Genomic DNA, 20,289 nt, shown 5'->3' with positions numbered 1-20,289 from the left:
CAATGGCTCTCTTATGTTCTGGTTCTCTCAAGGATTTCCGGCCTGTTCATTAATTTCAAAGGATTTAGTACATTAAGATGAATTTTTACAACTTTTAAAAGAGTAGTTCACCCAAAAAGGATAACATTTATGATGCTCTTTTTTTATACAACATAGGCTGTCAAGCTCCAAAAAGGACAGAAAAGGGCAGGAAAAGTTTCATAAAGTTCACGTTGCACACATCCAAAAACCTGGCACAGTCACAAAGCACATGAGAAACAATGGTGTGTGGCGTCATGTCATTATGCATCAGATTCATATTTACTTTTATGCATTTATGCAAAGAGACATTGCACCTCAATGGTATGCATTTTATCAGTTCATGCATTCCTTCAAAACACATGAGGGTAAGTAAATTATGACAACATTTTCATGTTTGAGTGAAATACTCAAACACACAAGAACGAACCTCATTGGTTCTTGCAGAAGCTCAAACGTGCTGCGTAACACGAGAATGAACCTCATTGGTTCTTGCAGAAGCTCAAACGTGCTGCGCAACACGAGAATGAACCTCATTGGTTCTTGCAGAAGCTCAAACGTGCTGCACAACACGAGAATGAACCTCATTGGTTCTTGCAGAAGCTCAAACGTGCTGCGCAACACGAGAATGAACCTCATTGGTTCTTGTGGAAGCCCAAACGTGCTGCGTAACATGAGAATGAACCTCATTGATTCTTACAGAAGCTCAAACGTGCTGCGTAACATGAGAATGAACCTCATTGATTCTTGCAGAAGCTCAAACGTGCTGCACAACACGAGAATGAACCTCATTGGTTCTTGCAGAAGCTCAAACGTGCTGCGCAACACGAGAATGAACCTCATTGGTTCTTGCAGAAGCTCAAACGTGCTGCACAACACGAGAATGAACCTCATTGGTTCTTGCAGAAGCTCAAACGTGCTGCGCAACACGAGAATGAACCTCATTGGTTCTTGTGGAAGCCCAAACGTGCTGCGTAACATGAGAATGAACCTTATTGGTTCTTACAGAAGCTCAAACGTGCTGCGTAACATGAGAATGAACCTCATTGATTCTTGCAGAAGCTCAAACGTGCTGCACAACACGAGAATGAACCTCATTGGTTCTTGTGGAAGCCCAAACGTGCTGCGTAACACGAGAATGAACCTTATTGGTTCTTACAGAAGCTCAAACGTGCTGCGTAACATGAGAATGAACCTCATTGATTCTTGCAGAAGCTCAAACGTGCTGCGTAACATGAGAATGAACCTCATTGGTTCTTGTGGAACCTCATTGTTTCTCTCACGTCAAGCGAACATGTTTGAGCTTCTGTTTACCACAACTGATGTGTGAGTTGATGAATGTTTATATGTGAATAAAAGCCTAAATTCAATCTGTTTATCATATAAAGCCATCGTGTCTCTTTTTTGTGGACAATGGCCAAAATTTGGACTTAACCGCTCAATTCATATGGATTCGTTTTACGATCTCTTTGTGAACATTTTGAAGCATCTGTGGAATCTGCATAGATGTAAAAGGAAGGACAGAAGGCTCTCAGGTTTCATTAAAAGATCTTCATTTGTGATGAACGAAAGTCTTACGGGAATGACATGAGGGTGAGTAATTAATGAAAGAATTTTAATTTCTGGGTGAACTATCCCTCAAACAGCATTGGATCATAAAACAAAATTTGCTGTGATGCCTTTTTTTTGTTTTACTTCTGTTATTTAAAGAGAAATTGTGATCAATAACAAGATTGTTTTAACCAACAGTGTGAGTTTGAGGTGGGACTCAAACAGGGACACACACTTCATTAGCAATGTAATGAACATCAACATGAATTACTGTTGGGCCTGAAGATCAAGATAAGATAATGCATAAATCAGAAACCTAACACATCAAGGGCAGAATAAATGTTCGCCTGCAAGCTCATTTTCTGGTGCATAAATGCTATGGATCAGTCTTTGGTCATCTTTTGGAGAGAGAATTACAACATGTTGGTGGTCTGATCCCACCGAACCCAAAGGTACTGAACCCAAATCTCACAGGAAACTTGTGTCTTTCTACAGAGCAGGAAGCGACAGTCCTGTTCAAGCTGTTCAATAACCTTTTGACTTAATCACATTCCAAATTCATGTATTTTAAAACTAAGAGTCTTTACAAAAATCCATAAACATATGTTTAAACATAAGCAGACAAAAACAGACAACTTGACCATGAATAGCATACAGTCATTGACTTTGGAGAATAAGCAATTAAACACATAGCAACAACCCAAAACACACTAGAAACCATTCAGCAACAACCTGGCAATCACTCAAATTTTGCCAGTGCAAACACCATCAAAACTTTCTTAAAAAATAATTAATTTTTCTTTTCTAGGGAACTTCTAGATGTAGTTTGATGTGTCATTGTTCATTTGAATAGAGACAAATCAGAGAGCTGTTATTATAGCTGAGAAATAAATTATCTATGTTTTTGTACCTTTATACCTGAAATGGACAGCAATTATTGGGCCAAGAAAGATGTCCAAACACATGACAAACATGAACGTTAATTCAATCAAAGGCCCTGAAACACTGGAGCTGCTGTGGAGATTAGCATACTAAGTTAACAGGATCAGTTAATTTGAGTCACAGCCTGTCTAACCAAAACCAGCTGATGTTTTCTTCAGGCATTATATAGTTTAAAAGTCCCTGGAAAGGATGTTAATAAACTTCAGGCATGCATATCTCTTTCATGGTTAGATTTTGTCTGTCTGTTCATGCAACCATGTTTTGCAACTTATTTGTTTGTTCAGTGTCGCCAATCACAATTAACATGTCATGTTTAAAAGACATACATTATATTTGCATAAGTACATGCAATTGCAAGCTGAAGAAATTTATCCCTAAAATTAGAGGGAAATGATAGGTGAATAACACTGGTGATACAGAAGCACCTTACCCTGGTTTTAAAGGACAAATCCAGTGAAAAATGAACCTAGGGGTAATTAACACATGGTTACCGAGTCGATCGTTCCCTGCGATGCGTTTTCATGAAAATCGAATGTATAGAGTTTTATCTTTAAAAACAGATTAGCTCATAACAGTAGTATATGGGGCACAGAGTAAGTAAAAATAAATCGCTAGTTAATACCACTAACAAGGCTCAAAATAGCCTCACACTAACACGGTAACATAATGAGGGTCCTTACATACAAACCGAAGCATTGAGAACTTTGTAAGTGTACAGACAGTTTAATAAGAAGATACTTTATAAAGACAGTACATTACGCGTTGACATGCAGGATCCATCTTGGAAAACAGTCTCGACTAATCGAGTCACGAACGCCGTCGATAGGATAGCTGGTCGATAGGAATTACGTTTATGAAATCTAACGTAGCACGGCGTTCGTGGCTCGATTAGTCGAGTTGATTGGAATGTTGTTCCAAATGTTTATCCAGGAACAAGGTTTACTTGGTGAAATCATGTTCACCAATACCTTTTATATCACAAAGTGACAACTTTCATTTCAATTATGGTTCAAGCAAAATGAAAAGAAAAATTACAATTGTGGTTTGTTTAAAAGTTGATCAGTTAATCATTATATACGAGTGTAAAATTGTTTGGTTTCCCTGTCTATAGTCCATAACCCATTCACAAAACTTGCAAGTCATTACAGAAGCAGCTGTGCAAGTATGATGACTTGGATTGGAACATGCAACTGTGATCTGCCTAATTAACTTTTTCCAATATGCTCAAATCTTGGACCTGTTCAGATGGGTCATGACCCTTGCAGATGGGCCTTGAACTCTATTGCTTGTCCTTTTTTCCTAAAGTGATTAAATATCCTAATGTAATGGAAAAAAAATTACATTCTGACCATATAATTCATTTTGGAAATACTCTGTGTTTGCACAACATTTCATTGTTTATCATTTACAGAAGCACTATTCTCACATAGAGGCAGGTAGAACTTCAGGCGGAAGGGTGTAATTCATTTGCTTAAACAAATTGAGCATACAGTGAAAGTGCAATAACTGAGTTACGCCTTTACCTAAGCAGTTTAATAGGGCACAAAACCGTAACCTCAGAAACAAAAACTCCCTAATTTTGAATGCAGTGGGATCTGAAAACACACCAACAGCATCAAGCTTCAAGAGACTTTGTGCATCAAGCTTTGACAGACATTGTGATGAAATAATTAAAATGCATAAATGTGTACTTATTGTTTGTTTTATTGTTTTTTAAAAACTTATTTTTGAGTAAAAAAGATTGAGATTGAAACTCATGCAGCCATTCCTGTGGAATGTTTTGGCATAAACTGGCATTCCTGATGTAGTGTCTTTAAGGTTACTATTGGTAGGTCATCCAGCTGTAACCTTAAATTATATGCTTATGTCTGTAAAGCTGCTTTGAAACAATCTACATTGTTAAAAGCGCTATATAAACGAAGATGACTTGACTTGACTGTAAGACAAAAAAAATAAATAAACTATTTTTGTGGATCATGGCTAAAAATGAGAGGAAATATTTTTTCAATTTTTTTCTATTTGTGTATCTTGACGGAGGGTTGAAGCTGGAATCCAGGTGCATACTTTAAAAATTGACAAAAGTCACAATTTAAATATGGGTTTACTTGTATCATAGCCTATATCAGAAAAAAGAATCAACAATATCCCTGAACTCTAATACCGGTGTATGAGAGCTTAATAAATATTCTGATCACTGTCATCTGACTGCACTAGAGGTAATCATATTTGAATTACAACGTTTCTTTGCATGTTTGTAACTAATGTCAGAAGTAGCCTCATGTGATGTTCTCACTGTTGCATATAATCAGTTTGATGAGGTCAATCGCAGTGTGCAAGCTAGAATGCAACAACAGTCCTGTTCCGGAAGTAAACCCTCATTAATTTTCTCCGTAGAAAAAAATATATATTTTAAGACAGACCTACCATCAGCTTTGAGGTCAATCGATGGTGTATGCTTCTGTGTAGATTTCTTGTAAACACAATACGATTAGCCAACGCGGTAGCGAAAAGTACCCACAATCCTGCAGAAAATTTTGCCAATCGCTAGTTTGTTACCATTGAAACGGGAACCCTCCACTTACTTGGATTTTCCGATTCGTTTCTAAAAAAAAAATATAAAAAAAATAAAAAAATTATATATATATATATATATATATATATATATATATATATATATATATATATATATATTAATTACAATAAAAAGAAACAAATGTTGATTAATGTGTAGATATTTGTAAATGTTTGAATTAATAATAAAAGTTTATTAGTTTTTGTTGTTGTTTGGTTTATTTTTCCTTTTTTTTATTATTGTTTGGTTTCACTTTGGTCATTTACTTCTAGGAATCTTAGGCTATATGCCATTTATGCAGTGTAAAATCGACTAAAATTAAATTTGACAGGATAAAACCTGACAACATTTAAATGATATTTTCATAAAATAGTAGGCCTAACTAACTAAATAAACACAAAAACAAATAAATAACACATTGATCAGGCAAAAAGTATGTTTTGGCCTTAGTGGATGTTGAGAACAGTATACAATTAGCCTGCATACACGACTGCTGACATTTTTGCATCAGTTTTAGGCCTACACAGCCATAATGCATGCACAAAGTTTCAGCAGAAAACAAAAAATCCCTGAGACCCTGAGAGTAAGGAAGGAACCATGGTACAAAGAGGAAACCCACACCGATCTGGGGTGCATTTCTTGAAGCCAACTATGGTCACAGGTTCCGTTGTCTTTACCAACACAATTCAACAGATTGTTGGCTAACAATGCTTTTGGGAAACCCACCTCTGGGCTGCATCCGAAATCACTTACTTCCCTATATAGTAGGTGAAAAATATCTAAAATAATGTGACAAAAGACTTTCTCAATTCACAGTACTCATAAAAGAGTAGGTGTAAAGTACCCGTACATATTCATAAGTACATATTCAAAATAAGTACCTACTCAGAGTTTGCAATTTCGGACGCAGCCCTGGTCTATTTTGATTTACATAGAAGGCACAGGAAACAAAAATAAGCAGTTATGCTCAAACAAGTGTAACCAAAAATATACAGTCCCAAAACCCCCATTACCTAAAACAGATTTCAAACTTCAGTGACTGCTTCAGGGAGGAAAAGGTCCTAAAGGTTCTGAGAATCATTATTCGGGCTCTACTGCCATCATGTGGTGAGTGCATGGACCAAAAAGACCCAATTCCCTTTATTAAGATTAAAGATTACCCAAGATTAAAGAGATACATATATCTGATCTGATACATCTTATGTAAAGTATTTTCTCTTGCATATGCAAACGCCATTAGGTTTAGTTGGGCTATCATGTTGTGCAGAAAATCTTTTTGCTGTTTCACTTCTGCTTTTGCACTCACATGATTATTGTGACTCATCTGGCTTATGCTACTCTTTGTTCTAGAAGTAGGCTAGTTTTAGAACAAATGTAAGCCAATCAATAGAGAGTTAAAACACCTTATCTCGCTTTTCTGAGCAACAACACCTTTTTATTCTGCTAGACATAATTGTGTATCATTTCTGATTTTCCAAATTAGCAATTCACTGAAAAAGAATGGGAAGTGGTTTGTATTTTGACCAGTTTCTTTAAAATCCCCTCTCAAACAAACAGAATGGCAGAGGTTTGATTAAGTTATAATTTAACCAGGCCTATAGATCCTCTCTAAAAGGACAATTGTTAGGCCTACCTAAATTGCCTATCCTCATACCTCAGAGGACAACCGGTTTGGGTAGGCTACTATCTTGTTACGACAGAACCCGTCAAAATATTAAGAATGAATGGGTAGGCTATAATAAGGAATTAAATCAACTGTTTGTCTTATACAGTAGGCGTGGTTGTCAGTCAAGGGCAAATAACAAAGCAACATTAAATTACAGAATTGTTTGGACTCGGGCTACAGTTTATTCTAATAATAAAAAATAATAAGATATTTATTGACAGTTAGGCTCCAGCACTGTACAATTATAAATGGATTGTTTTTGACATGTGCCCTTTGGTAAAAACAGAGGTGATCGATTTTGCTCTAGGAAATCTTCCACTGGATCTACAACGTGAATTATGAAAACGTGTGAGTAAAACAATGGTGTGAAGGGATTTTAAACATCAGCTAATGTGATAATGTGAGGAAAGTGTGGCATTTTAGGGTTTAAAAAGTGTCAGTATTTGGTACAGAAATTCTGTATTTTAAACTTGAGTAGCCTAAACACGAGTTAACGTTCGTGTTTTGACTTGTCGGAAACTCCCACCACAAGTCAGACTCAGTCAGTCATTCGACTGCAACGTTATTTCCTGCAACGATGCGACATGAGGTGATGCGCGTTAGGAAACGATAAAAGCTCGAGTTTATAGCGTTTGAATTGAACAAAGGGACATGAAATAAGGTAACGTAACAGTTTATGAATCATTTCAACTTTCTCAATTTGATTTACACATAAAAAAAAAAGTTTGTCGCGAAGCTGTTTAGCGGAACGTCAAATCAAGGGATTAATCTGAATTAAACAAGGAATTTGAAATTACAGCACGACTGCACAGTCTATGTCCTTCTATCGTTTTAACTACTTTTTTTATTGTGGTTACTGTTAAGAGATCTGGCTTACTTGATGTTGTGTTATTTAACAACTGAATTAAGTTACTGAATCAGTGTTCACTGTAAAATGATGTAGGCTACAGTCAATACTTTTTGTGGCTGCACTTCCCTATGAAGTTTTATGTAGGCTACATTAATATATTTCATTAGTGCACAATGTTGATTTTACATCCGGGAATAGACTGGATGGTCTTAGATTAGATTATTGTTTTGTTCACATATGTATCTATTGCTTGAGGTTTATGTTCATAATGAGACAATAACGATTTTACTCCAGGATTTAAGCACTTAAGTCACTTATTTGCTTTTATTGCCTCATGGTGTTCAACAGAGGATTAAAGGGAAGTCCCCACCCTTTTTATGCGATGTATGGTGGTGACTATATCTGGTGAGAAATGTGCAGCATCATTGCCATTGTGGTGATGACTATATGACTAACACTCCTGGTCTTATAAATAGTTTAGCTTTATGGTAAATTGTTGCCAGTGTACTAAAACCATTTATGAGAGGCCAAAAACGCGCAATCAAGCTTGCATTGTGAACTATGTCTGACTTTATATTCCTCCAGTTGAATATCATAGGAGGTCTCAAACATGTTTGTAGAGTCAAAGCTTGTCATATGGGCCATAAAGTCTAACAACCTGAATTTCCCTCCCAGGAAAGATGAGAGACAGGCTGGCTGAACTGGGAGGTGTTGCCACCAAAGTCCACAGCGAGGAGGAAGAGCAAGTGGATAGCGGAGAAGATGTGGACAATGGTGAATTTGAACAGCATGCAGTGGTGTTCGAGGGCGAGGACATCATGGAGGACACCTTCAGAGAAGCCCAATCCATCCAGAAAGAGATCTCCCAACTCAGGATGGAGGTCAAGAGACTGGGTAAACAGAACACACGCTTTCTCACCTCTGTCAGACGCATTAGCAGCATCAAACGCGACTCGAACACGATTGCACGCAGCATCAAGACGAAAGGGGAGAGCTTGTATGCTCGGATAAAGAAGCTGGATGCACTTTGTAAAGAGTTGGAGGAGAAACACGGAGCCCATTCAGCTTTGGTGCGCATGATACACGGCCAGTTCGTCTCTATAACGGGTTCTTTTCATGAGGTTATGAATGAATACAACAACGCCGAAATGGCACAGAGGGACAACTGCAAGACTCGTATCCAAAGGCAGGCGGGGATCATGGGTAAAGAAGTGAGTGGAGATCAAATCGAAGAAATGATTGAGACCGGCAAGTGGAACGTTTTTTCCGACGACTTGCTCACAGACGGGCGAACCGCTCGTTCAGCGCTCACTGAGATCGAGAATCGCCACAAGGAGCTTTTGGAGTTGGAAAGTCGCATCCGAGACATCCATGATCTGTTTTTCCAGCTGGCTTTGCTGGTGGAGGAACAAGGGCCCATGGTGGACAACATTGAGGCAAATGTATATGCCACCCAAGACTATGTGACCAAAGCTACAGCTCAGATAAAGAAGGCTGTCAAATACAAGAAGAAAAACCCTTGTCGACAGATCTTCTGTTGCTGTTTTCCATGTTGCAATAAATGATCTCAGTGTTAAAGCCTTCCGATTTCACATACGCCATAGCATATTAAACGAACAACAGTCTTTCATTCTGGTGTTAACCATGTCATGTGATTTACTTTGTAGAGAGCAACCAATGCCCAGTGCCTGCGCTTGATTGTTGCCATTGCAAAAAAGCTTTTTGACTTCTTCTAAACCACAGGAGCTGCAATGCAGTTGAGCTGAAGTGATACTGCAATGTCACTGCTACTTTTCTGTAAGTGTCACAGGACATTCACTTGATGTGTAAAAGATATTAAAAAGGAAACCGCAAGTGTTTTACACCCATGTACAGTGCAAGTAAACATTATACAGAAACTTGTTTTATTACTGCTTTATTTTAAGATACATTTGTGTGTGTGTGATTGTTGTGTTAATTTAATAAATAATATTTTATCTTTTAATGCCTTTATGTTTGTTTGATTGTATTGTAACATTTATGCAATACATTGTATTGCAACAGTGTTGGTTTCCCAACTAGGAAAGTTACTTCTGCAATATGACTTGCAAAAGGAGTTGTGTAAAAGGGCATAGTGGTTTGGAAATAAAGCCCAACAATTATATTCATTTGAACAAACACTGAGAATAATCTGCATGTTCTTTCTTTATTGATGGTTGCATTTGCATCTGAATCAGTTTAAGAAATCTGTCAGCTTCTTTTTGAGATCCATGCTTACTTTCAAAGTAGCATTACAACATGATATTCCATTTAAAACTACCAGGAGTGGGGTTTGAACCCACGAGGACATTTGTCCATTGGATCTTAAGTCCAACGCCTTAACCACTCGGCCATCCTGGTGGATGTAGAGTTCAACTGACCTCAAAAGTTTAATTTTTTAGAGGAAATGTATTCTGTTGTTTCTTTGTTTCGAATGACCACATCTACCCGCAGAGCAGATTTTTTTCTTCTTCTTTTTCTTCTTTTTTTTCTTTAAAGAAAATGCATCACATTTAAACTAGGTAGTAAGACCTTTCAGTTTTGATTGTAGTTGTATTTGAGGTCACAAGTTTTACATTTGTATCTTGAAGGTTTTTGATAGTTTCGAAAAAGAATTTAGAAGCACCTGGTTGCATGTGAGGTTTATATGACCTTGTGTATGAAATAGGTAACTGTAGGATCATTCCGAGCTGCTGATGTGTATTTGAGCTCACCGAAGTTCAATTTCGTAGCTTTTGTAGTAGTTCAATAAAATAAGGCACAGTATTGGCAGCAAAGAAAGAAATACAGTATATGCTGTAAACTTGTTCAGTTCAATTTGCTTGTATCATAACAATCAATTTTCTTTCTTTTTTCCTCAGTTCAGACTGTAATGTGACAGTCTAAAATCTGTTATATTGCATTAGTTCCAACTTTGGTCTTTTCTTCTGTGTATTTTGCATGTGATGTGATGAGGCCTACAGACAGTCTGATATTTTGTGTGTTGTAATTGTAACTGCAGTTGGCACAGTATCTGTGTATGACAGGCCTATAACTTTAATGCATTGGCATGTATGAATGCCTTTGTAATGTCTTTCTCAGCAAGCACACACAAATTATCTGGCGTAATCAAAGTGTTTTAGGACTCTTGTAAGTTCAAAGGTTAGTTTTATGCAGGCAGGCAACAAGTATTGATACTCTATTGATACTCTAAATAGTTTCCCAATAATAAAGTAAATCATTTTTATTTTTTTTATTTTTTTTATATTTAAAGTCTATTTGAAGTCACATTTTCCCCATCAGGTTCAAGTGATTCTAAACAACACTGGAGGTGTGCTGCCATGTTACACCATTAGATGTCAGAATTTAACTTTTTAGGTCTCAATAGAAAGTCTCTTGTCTGTTAAATGATGTTCAAGTAACTGGAGTAAATTAATACTCTAGAATACTATATGGTTTCACAGACAAGGCTTAAGTCTAGTCCCAGACTAAAATGCATTATTGAGCTGTTTTAACTGAAAGCACCTTGCACTGGGATATCTTAAAATATGTCAGTGCCATTGTTTTGTCTCAAGATGCACATTTATAAAAGGCATATTTATTAAAAAAAATGACGTAAATGCCCTAATTGAACTAAGGCTTAGTCCTGGCTTAATCTAAGCCTTGTCTGTGAAACCTGACTATAAGCAAGTGAATAAAGTTGCCCCCTTAAATGATGAATAAAAGTGAAGTCAGTGAAGAGAAATCTCTAGATCTTAGGGGCCTGAAAAATATGAGGTTAAATTTGTGCCAAAAATGAGTCGAATGCTTTGTGCATTATACTATACTATACATTTCATTTGTCCTTGTCTACAGTAATTATTATAATTAGGCTATATGTTGAAGTGTATGTGCTCTGTTTATGTAGTCTTGTTCTGTAGTCTTTGCTGTCATCCTTACTGTAGTCTTGTTCTCATGAACCGTGAAAGACTCCATGTATCTCTGAAGAGGACTGTCTTCAGAAAAGTTTCTGTGGTAACCTTGGAAACCGCTATATTTCTGCTGTTCCATAAGCGCCACCTACCGTCAGAGAGTGAATTTGCATTTTTATTATTACCATATCCTGTTTTTGTTCCGACAATGCGAAAATTGGATTAAAGGTTGTTTTATGCCTGTCCTATATACTGCATATATATATATTGGCACATGAGACTTTAAAAAAAAATTGTTTATATATCTGTACACATTGCATCCAAACACATTTTATGAAACAGCCTCCCATAGACGCCAGTAAAGACAAAAACATGAATTTGTGAAAACAGTGACGTCATGCGCATACGTATTACATGTTAAAATTCAGTCAATAGGCGCGTAGTGTCTCCTAGATGTAGACATCGCCACCTATACTGGCCTGGCAGCATAATACAGCATTTTAATTGTTTTTGTGGATAGTTTCAACAACATTGTCGTCTGTACGTGACAACCGCAAAGGCAAAACTTTTCTTTTTTAATTAAGGACATTTGTCCATTGGATTTTAAGTCCAACGCCTTAACCACTCGGCCATCCTGGTCGCAGGAGTACAAAATTAATCTAAAATATGGTGCTAAGAATACTCAAATAGACAACATTTAGCAAATATTAAAAGTGGCTCGGTTCTCTTGCAGAACAGTTGTGTAGGCTTAAGCCCTTTAAGTTCCTATTAATTTATTAATCACCTAAATGTGTTATTGATTTACCACGTATTCAGCCATCTTTTAGTTCAGAGTCCAGATTTATTTAATACAACTGTTGCTTCTCCAATAGTTGAATATGCCTGTGTAATTCATAATCATCACTAAAGAAGCCAAGACATTTTTCTAGGTCACTTTATCAAATAAAATAACTTTGATCAGACAGTCAGATGTTATTGCTTCCCTTGAAGCTCAAAATGAATCATTCTCATTCTGTAAAACGAGACAAATCAAATAAGACCTTCTGAAATCCATGCAATGTATATTTAATAAATTTTAAAATGGAAAAATATTTAATTTTGATTGAATAAGACTGTATCATGCAATCTTGTTTTGTGTATACTGTGTGCTCTCCCTAAATCTCTCTCTCTTTCTCTCTGCCACTCACTCAGAGTCTGGTTCTCTCGCTCAGCATCGTCTCATCCAGACAGGGAGTTTTTGCTGACAAGGAAACAAGCCTTTTCACTGTAGCTCAACTTTCAGTTTTCATGGTTCTGAATCACTCCTCTCTTCATTGTTCAGGATCCCTTTGAAGATTAAAGTACAAGCCTGAAGACAGGACATCTCTTGGGTCGGATCTTTGTGCTGGCTTTGTTTGCTGCTTTGGAGAGCCGTTTTCTCTTCTTCACACTTGCAAATGACCTCTTAAGTGGTTGGACAGGCTGTTGGAGCATTTGGATGCACTTTCAAAGCCTAGATGATGTGCTAACTGTGCAAACAATACGAGTGGCAATCTTATAGGATGAGAATCTTACACAAGCCCAGCAGTCTGAAGATAATGGCTATGGTGAGATCTTCACTGCAGAAAGTGATGCTTTTTCTACAGCACATCCAAAGAATGTCTGTCACATCACCACGTTACCAGAAACTGTGCAAGGTAAAAGAGCGCTTTGTGAAAAATTACTTTGTTTACACTATGGAGTTGCATTTTATTCAGATCTGTTTGTGATGTGTATTTGGGGTCGCAGATAGTCAGTGATGTTTTGGGAGGTTCAGTAGCACCACAAGGAAAGAAGCCCTAACCCTAACATTAAGTGATATTGCAAAAAGAGGCATGAGTAATCTGGGGCTAAACTCAGGTAGAAAAAAAGCTGTTTCAGGAATTTTGCAGAGTTGTTTATTCTCTGGTAGCCTACTGGTACAATCCCAAAGCACTGCATTTTTCATGAATATCAAGAAATTTGCATAACAATTTCACGAAAGGTGTGCTTTTGCATAAGCTTTTTTAAAATCACAGATCATTACCAGGAGTGGGGTTTGAACCCACGAGGACTTTTGTCCATTGGATCCTGGTGGATGTGTGAATTGAATTACCTCAAATTGAGGAAATTGAGTTGTTTCAAATGACCACATCTACCCACAGAGCAGCCTTTTTTAAACTAGGTAGTAAGTTGTGTTTCTTTACAAAGTTACATTACCAACTGCCGTGGATCTGTATATTGCATTATGTTTAGAGGTTATAAAGGTCTACCAGGAGTGGGGTTTGAACCCACGAGGACATTTGTCCATTGGATCTTAAGTCTAACGCCTTAACCACTCGGCCATCCTGGTGGATGTGGGAATTAAATTTCCTCAAATTGAAGAAATTAAGTTGTTTCTTTGCTTCAAACGACCACATCTACCTGCATAGCAGCCTTTTTTAAACTAAAGTATGGCGTGTTTCTTTACAAAGTTACATTGCCAACTGCCTGGCGTGCATAATACAGCATTCTTAGTCGTTTTCGTGGATCTGTATATTGCATTATGTTTAGAGGTTATAAAGTTCTACCAGGAGTGGGGTTTGAACCCACGAGGACATTTGTCCATTGGATCTTAAGTCCAACGCCTTAACCACTCGGCCATCCTGGTGGATGTGGGGAGGAAATTACCTCAAATTGAGGAAATTGATTAAGTTGTTTGTTTGCTTCAAATGACCACATCTACCCGCAGAGCAGCCTTTTTTTTTTACTTTAAACTAGGTAGTATGGCGTGTTTCTTTACAAAGTTACATTGCCAACTGCCTGGCGTGCATAATACAGCGTCCTTAGTCATTTTCGTGGATCTGTATATTGCATTATGTTTAGAGGTTATAAAGTTCTACCAGGAGTGGGGTTTGAACCCACGAGGACATTTGTCCATTGGATCTTAAGTCCAACGCCTTAACCACTCGGCCATCCTGGTGGTAATGAGGTTTGAACAACCTTAAATTGCAGGGTTTTTTATTTTATTAAAATGCATCACATTAAACTAGGTAGTAAGACATGTCTTTCATGTATTTAAGGTCAAAGTTTTACATTTGCATCTTGAAGCTTTTTGATAGTTCTGAAAAAAGAATTTAATAGAACATTTATAATGTCTAAACAGTACAACAACACTAACAAATTAAATGTAATGATGTGTATACCTGTGAAAAAATACACAGTTATATGCAGGTGCTTTTGGTATAAAGTAACTTTTATTTTTAATATTTGGCATGTTTGTGTGCTGCTGCGTGTGTGTGTAATAAGCACAGATGTTTAAACAAAAAATGTTTATTTGTTTATTCACAGAACACAAGAAGTTCATATTTACAGATTTAAAGAAGATACCATTCTGTAAAAAAGGACTCCCCAGAAGTCCCCGGCTTATAAATAGGGCCCTTCAAGAATCAGCACTAATAACAAACAAAGAATAGTCCACCCACCCAATACCCATCCACACCAACAACAACACCATTCACCACAAAATATCCTCCCACCAGCCAGCATACATCACACATCTCATCCATCCCTCAAACAAAATCCAATAATAGGGGTATTCAAACATCACAAAAAAGAAAGTCAGATAAGTCAATAAAATATGAAACCTTCAGCCTTAAGGGGTCTATCATGCATAATGTTGTAACAATTTGTGTTTAAAATGCTTTTTAAATTTATCAAGAGAAGGTAATTCCTTTATAGAATTGTCAATCTCATTCCAGATCCCAGGACCCTTACATGCTATACTAAAGCTAGTACACTTCAGCTTACGCTTTTTCCCTCGTAATAGAGTTCTCCTTCTAGTGTTATGGTCATGTAGACAAGGTGACTGGAATGAGATGGCAAAGTTTTGGATGCAATTTATAAACTACGTTATACATAATAAATGCATTTTGAAAACTGTTGCACTCAGCGAGCTTCAAAAGCTTATACCTATAAAAAAGCGGACCAGAGGAAGCATCATAATTTGCCCATGATATAACACGTATAACTTTCTTCTGTAGAATCTGCAATTTTTCAAGATGGCTTGGATACGCGTTACACCATATAATATTACAATAATTTAGATGTGATTCAAAAGAGACCGGTACAGTGTTAGAAGAGCATCAAAAGGAAGATCATATCTTAATTTATAGAACAGACCAACATATTTTGACAATTCCTTTGTTAAAAACTCTATATGTTGTTTAAAGTTTAAGGACTCATCTAAATAAATTCCTAAGAATTTGATGTTCTCTACTCTTTCAATTACTTTATTATGTATTTTGATTTGTATCCTTTCAATGTTTGTCCGGCTTCTATTTGAACGAAATATAATAAATTTGGTTTTAGATACATTTACAGATTTAATTTGTTATATTTAAACTATCTACTTTAACTAATTCCTCATTAACAAGCTTTTGTAAAATATCAAGATTTTTGTGGGACAAAAAAAGGTTAGTGTCATCTGCAAAGATAACCTGATGAAAAATATTTGATGAGTTTATAATGTCATTTACATACAAAATAAAAAGAAGTGGACCTAATATGGAGCCCTGGGGGACTCCACAAACAATATCTGTGCATTCTGAATAGCTATTGTTTATTTGGACAAATTGCTCCCTATCAGTTAGGTAGCTTTTGAACCAGCTGAGTGTCTTCCCTCTGACACCATAGTGTTGCAATTTGCACCCTTTAAATAATAAAAAAATGTCACTGTTTTCACAAATTCACGTTTTTGTAGTTTACATTGAACGAGAACGGTATCGTTTTCAAAAACCTGCACTTTGGAACTCGTTTTCAAAAGTTTGAGTTTTCAGACCCCCATACTGTTGTGTTAATGAAAGGCCAAAACACATAAAAAGTTTTCGGAAAACAGGGAGGTCATGTGCATGCATATTACATGTTTAGTCTATAGGCGCGTAGTGTTTCTTTACAAAGTGACATCGCCAACTACTGGCCTGGCATGATTAATGTTTTGTCGTTTCCGTGAATCCGTGTGAACGGGCATCGTTTAAACAACTTTGTTTCAAAACTGCAAAGGAAAACTTTTTAATACCTTGTCGTGTAAACGTATATTAAGCTTGTTAATAATTTAATAAGCCACTTAACAAAGTTCACCTTGTTACTTGTTGTTTACATCTACATTTTTCCAAAGTGGAACATTGCATTATGTTTAAAGGGCATGAAGTTCTACCAGGAGTGGGGTTTGAACCAACAAGGACATTTGTAGGAAATAAATTACCTCAAATTGAGGAAATTGATTAAGTTGTTTCTTTGCTTCAAATGACCACATCTACCTGCAGAGCAGCCTTTTTTTATTTTAAACTAGGTAGTATGGTGTGTTTCTTTATAAAGTTACATTGACAAATGCCTGGCGTGCATAATACAGCATTCTTAGTCGTTTCTGTATATTGCATTATGTTTAGAGGTTATAAAGATCTACCAGGAGTGGGGTTTGAACCCACGAGGACATTTGTCCATTGGATCTTAAGTCCAACGCCTTAACCACTCGGCCATCCTGGTGGATGTAGGAATTAAATTACCTCAAATTGAGGAAACTGATTAAGTTGTTTCTTTGCTTCAAATGACCACAAATGACCTTCTAAGCCTTTTTTAAACTAGGTAGTATAGTGTGTTTCTTTACAAAGTTACATTGCCAACTGCCTGGCATGCATAATACAGCGTTCTTAGTCATTATAAAGGCCTACCAGGAGTGGGGTTTGAACCCACGAGGACATTTGTCCATTGGATCTTAAGTCCAACGCCTTAACCACTCGGCCATCCTGGTGGACGTGAGAATTAAAGTACCTCAAATTGAGAAAATTTATTAAGTTGTTTCTTTGCTTCAAATGACCACATCTACCCACAGAGCAGCCTTTTTTAAACTAGGTAGTATGGCGTGTTTCTTTACAAAGTTACATTGCCAACTGCCTGGCATGCATAATACAGCATTCTTAGTCCTTTTCGTGGATCTGTATATTGCATTATGTATAAAGGTCTACCAGGAGTGGGGTTCGAAACCCACAAGGACATTTGTCCATTGGACCTTAAGTCCAACACCTTAAATTTTTTAGGTTTTTTATTATTAAAATGCATCACATTAAACTAGGTAGTAAGACATGTCTTTCAGTTTTGATTGTAGTTTAGTTGTATTTAAGGTCAAAAGTTTTACATTTACATTTTGAAGCTTTTTGATAGTTCTGAAAAAAGAATTTAATAGAACATTTATAACGTCTAAACAGTACAACAACACTAACAAATTAAATGTAATGATGTGTATACCTGTGAAAAATACACAGTTATATGCAGGTGCTTTCGGTATAAAGTAACTTTTATTTTTAATATTTGGCATGTTTGTGTGCTGCTGCGTGTGTGTGTAATAAGCAGAGTGTACGCGCGTTGTGCACCGGCCTATAGGCACATATTACAAATGCGCCCTTTAAATAACAAAAATATTTCACAGTTTTCACAAATTCACGTTTTTGTAGTTTACATTGTACGAGAACGGTATCCTTTTCAAAAACCTGCACATTGGAACTCGTTTTCAAAAGTTTGAGTTTTCAGACCCCCATACTGTTGTGTTAATGAAAGGCCAAAAAACATAAAAAGTTTTCGGAAAACAGGGAGGTCATGTGTATGCATATTGCGTGTTTAGTTTATAGGCGCGTAGTGTTTCTTTACAAAGTGACATCGCCAACTACTGGCCTGGCATGATTAATGTTTTGTCGTTTTCGTGAATCCGTGTGAACGGGGATCGTTTAAACAACTGCAAAGGAAAACTTTTTAATTTTTAGTACCTTGTCGTGTAAACGTACCCTAAGCTTGTTAATGATTTAATAGGCCACTTAACAAAGTTCACCTTGTTACTTGTTGTTTACATCTACATTTTCTACCAAAGTGGAACACTTATATATTGCATTATGTTTAAAGGGCATGAAGTTCTACCAGGAGTGGGGTTTGAACCAACATGTGTCGATTGGATTTTAAGTCCCACACACCTTTACTGTTCGGCCATCCATGTCAAGTGTTAAGCTTTGATATCTTTGCTTCTCAGCAAGATGTTGCATCATGCAAGGACGCAGTTGCCGTCGTATCTGAGATGCCAGAAACAATAATGTATTGATATTTATGAACTTCTTGATGTCTTAAAACAATGTGCCAATCTCTGATTTTCCAGATTAATAGCAAACACACTTTACTGCTTATCTGAAAGATGTTCTAAGCCAAGTTTCATTACTCTTTTCAGAGATTTGGAATGGGACATACAACTTTTTAAGCATGTTCTTATTGTAGATGATTAGATTTGTACTTTATAAAGCTGCTGCTTGTGTTAAATCTAAGAACATAGATTAAGACAAGTGCAGGCAATGCACTTTGCACTTAAACATAAAAAAAAAAAAAAGAAAAAAAAAAGAGCAAACTCTGCAATATTTTGGCATACTTTATCTATATTAGGCATTTTTCCTAATGTATTTCATTCTTATCATACTTTCACAATACACATATTTCAGCAGGAAACTTGCCACTCAGCCATCCTGGTAAAATTGCCTCTAGTCTGAGTTGCACCATTCTTTTATTTATTTTTTCAGAGAAATGTTGTATTATGCACAAACTGCAGTTGGTGCCATATCTATGAGATGGCAAGAACATTAATGCACTGACATTTATAAACATCTTCTTAATGTCTTCCTCACCACAAGTGAGCCAATCTGTTACTTCTCAGACTAAAAGCAAGCAAACCTTTACTGCTTATCTCAAAGATCTGTTCATAAAGTGATTGTGTCTCTTCAGGAAATTTGGACTCTGCTCTATTAATATGGATTAGTTTTACAATCTCTTTATTCACTTTTTTATGCAACAAAGTGGTAGTTGCATGGACTGTCAACGGAGGGACAGAAATCTTTCAGATTTCATTAAAATATCTTATATTGTGTTTCGAAGATGAACGTAAGTATTACGTGTTTGGAACGACATGAGGGTGAGTAAATGATGACAGAATTTTCACCCTTTATGCTGGGTATCCGCTAAATCTGAAAGTTAATATATTTATGCAACCAAACCGTACGAGTTAGTTTAGTCAACATTTCAATTAAATTGCAATTAACATTTGTGTAGTACAAAATCAAAAAATGTACGTTTTTCTAACTTAATTTGGGCGTGTTAGGGTTTGGGTTAGGGTTAACTTAATAAAAAAATAGGCAACTTTTTAGGGTTTACAGTGTATCTATCCACTTTACACTATGTTATAGAGTTGTTCAGTCTATTGTCCTAACATCCAGAAAAGACTATATGCTTTTTTTCCATGCTCAGACGGTGTGATCAGAACAGGCTTATGGCTTTCCTGGTTAAAATCAGTCTGTGAATTTTGAAGGTTATTGATATTGCTCAGTTTCACATCAGATTGCTTCTTCATTTGCTGTGGCATTGTTGTCCTGCTCATAAATAATTTGGTGAATGATCAATAATTTGGTGAATTCTCTAATGTGAAAAACGTTGATGATTCAGTTATGTTGAACCAAGAAAATTGCAGTGTATTTTTTTTATCCAGCAGCCCAAACTTTTGAATTATTTTATTATACTTGTGTAAATGCATTTTTATCACAACCTCTTTATAATGTGTGCAAAGAGCACACAAGATTATGATAATTTTTTAAAACATCTTTGGCAGTAATAATGATGGCAAATGTCATTTTGTTTTGTCTTTCCTAGTTCTACTTATTAGCAGTATAGATAACGGTATTGGCATTTTAATGGGTTCCAGCATAATAAGCAAAGACTGTCTGTT

General features: G+C 36.4%; 2 protein-coding genes across 7 annotated transcripts in view; both read left to right on the top strand.

The window, feature by feature from the left end:
• The first annotated feature begins 7,069 nt into the window (after positions 1-7,069).
• stx11a (syntaxin 11a) lies at positions 7,070-9,583 on the top strand. Its single transcript, XM_084097654.1, has 2 exons — positions 7,070-7,410; positions 8,275-9,583. The coding sequence occupies exon 2, from the start codon at positions 8,280-8,282 to the stop codon at positions 9,162-9,164; it is 885 nt and encodes a 294-aa protein (XP_083953780.1). The 5' UTR covers positions 7,070-7,410; positions 8,275-8,279; the 3' UTR covers positions 9,165-9,583.
• A 3,148-nt stretch (positions 9,584-12,731) lies between these two features.
• Positions 12,732-20,289, top strand: part of LOC311072543 (utrophin-like) — a 40,425-nt gene continuing 32,867 nt past the window's right edge. For 5 of the 6 annotated variants that reach the window (XR_014604025.1, XM_084097631.1, XM_084097630.1 and 2 more), the window contains exon 1: positions 12,910-13,183. Coding sequence is in view for 5 of the 6 variants with exons in the window: in XM_084097631.1 (XP_083953757.1) it covers positions 13,049-13,183 (135 nt within the window). In the remaining variant the exon portion in view is untranslated. Of the gene's footprint in view, positions 13,184-20,289 lie in introns of all 6 variants that reach the window. The other variant, XM_084097628.1, reaches the window with a different exon arrangement.

The sequence above is a fragment of the Abramis brama genome (genome assembly GCF_963993115.1).
Source record: "Abramis brama genome assembly, chromosome: 21".
In the NCBI taxonomy this organism is placed as follows: Eukaryota; Metazoa; Chordata; class Actinopteri; order Cypriniformes; family Leuciscidae; genus Abramis; species Abramis brama.
This window is presented reverse-complemented; position numbering and strand designations above follow the sequence as displayed.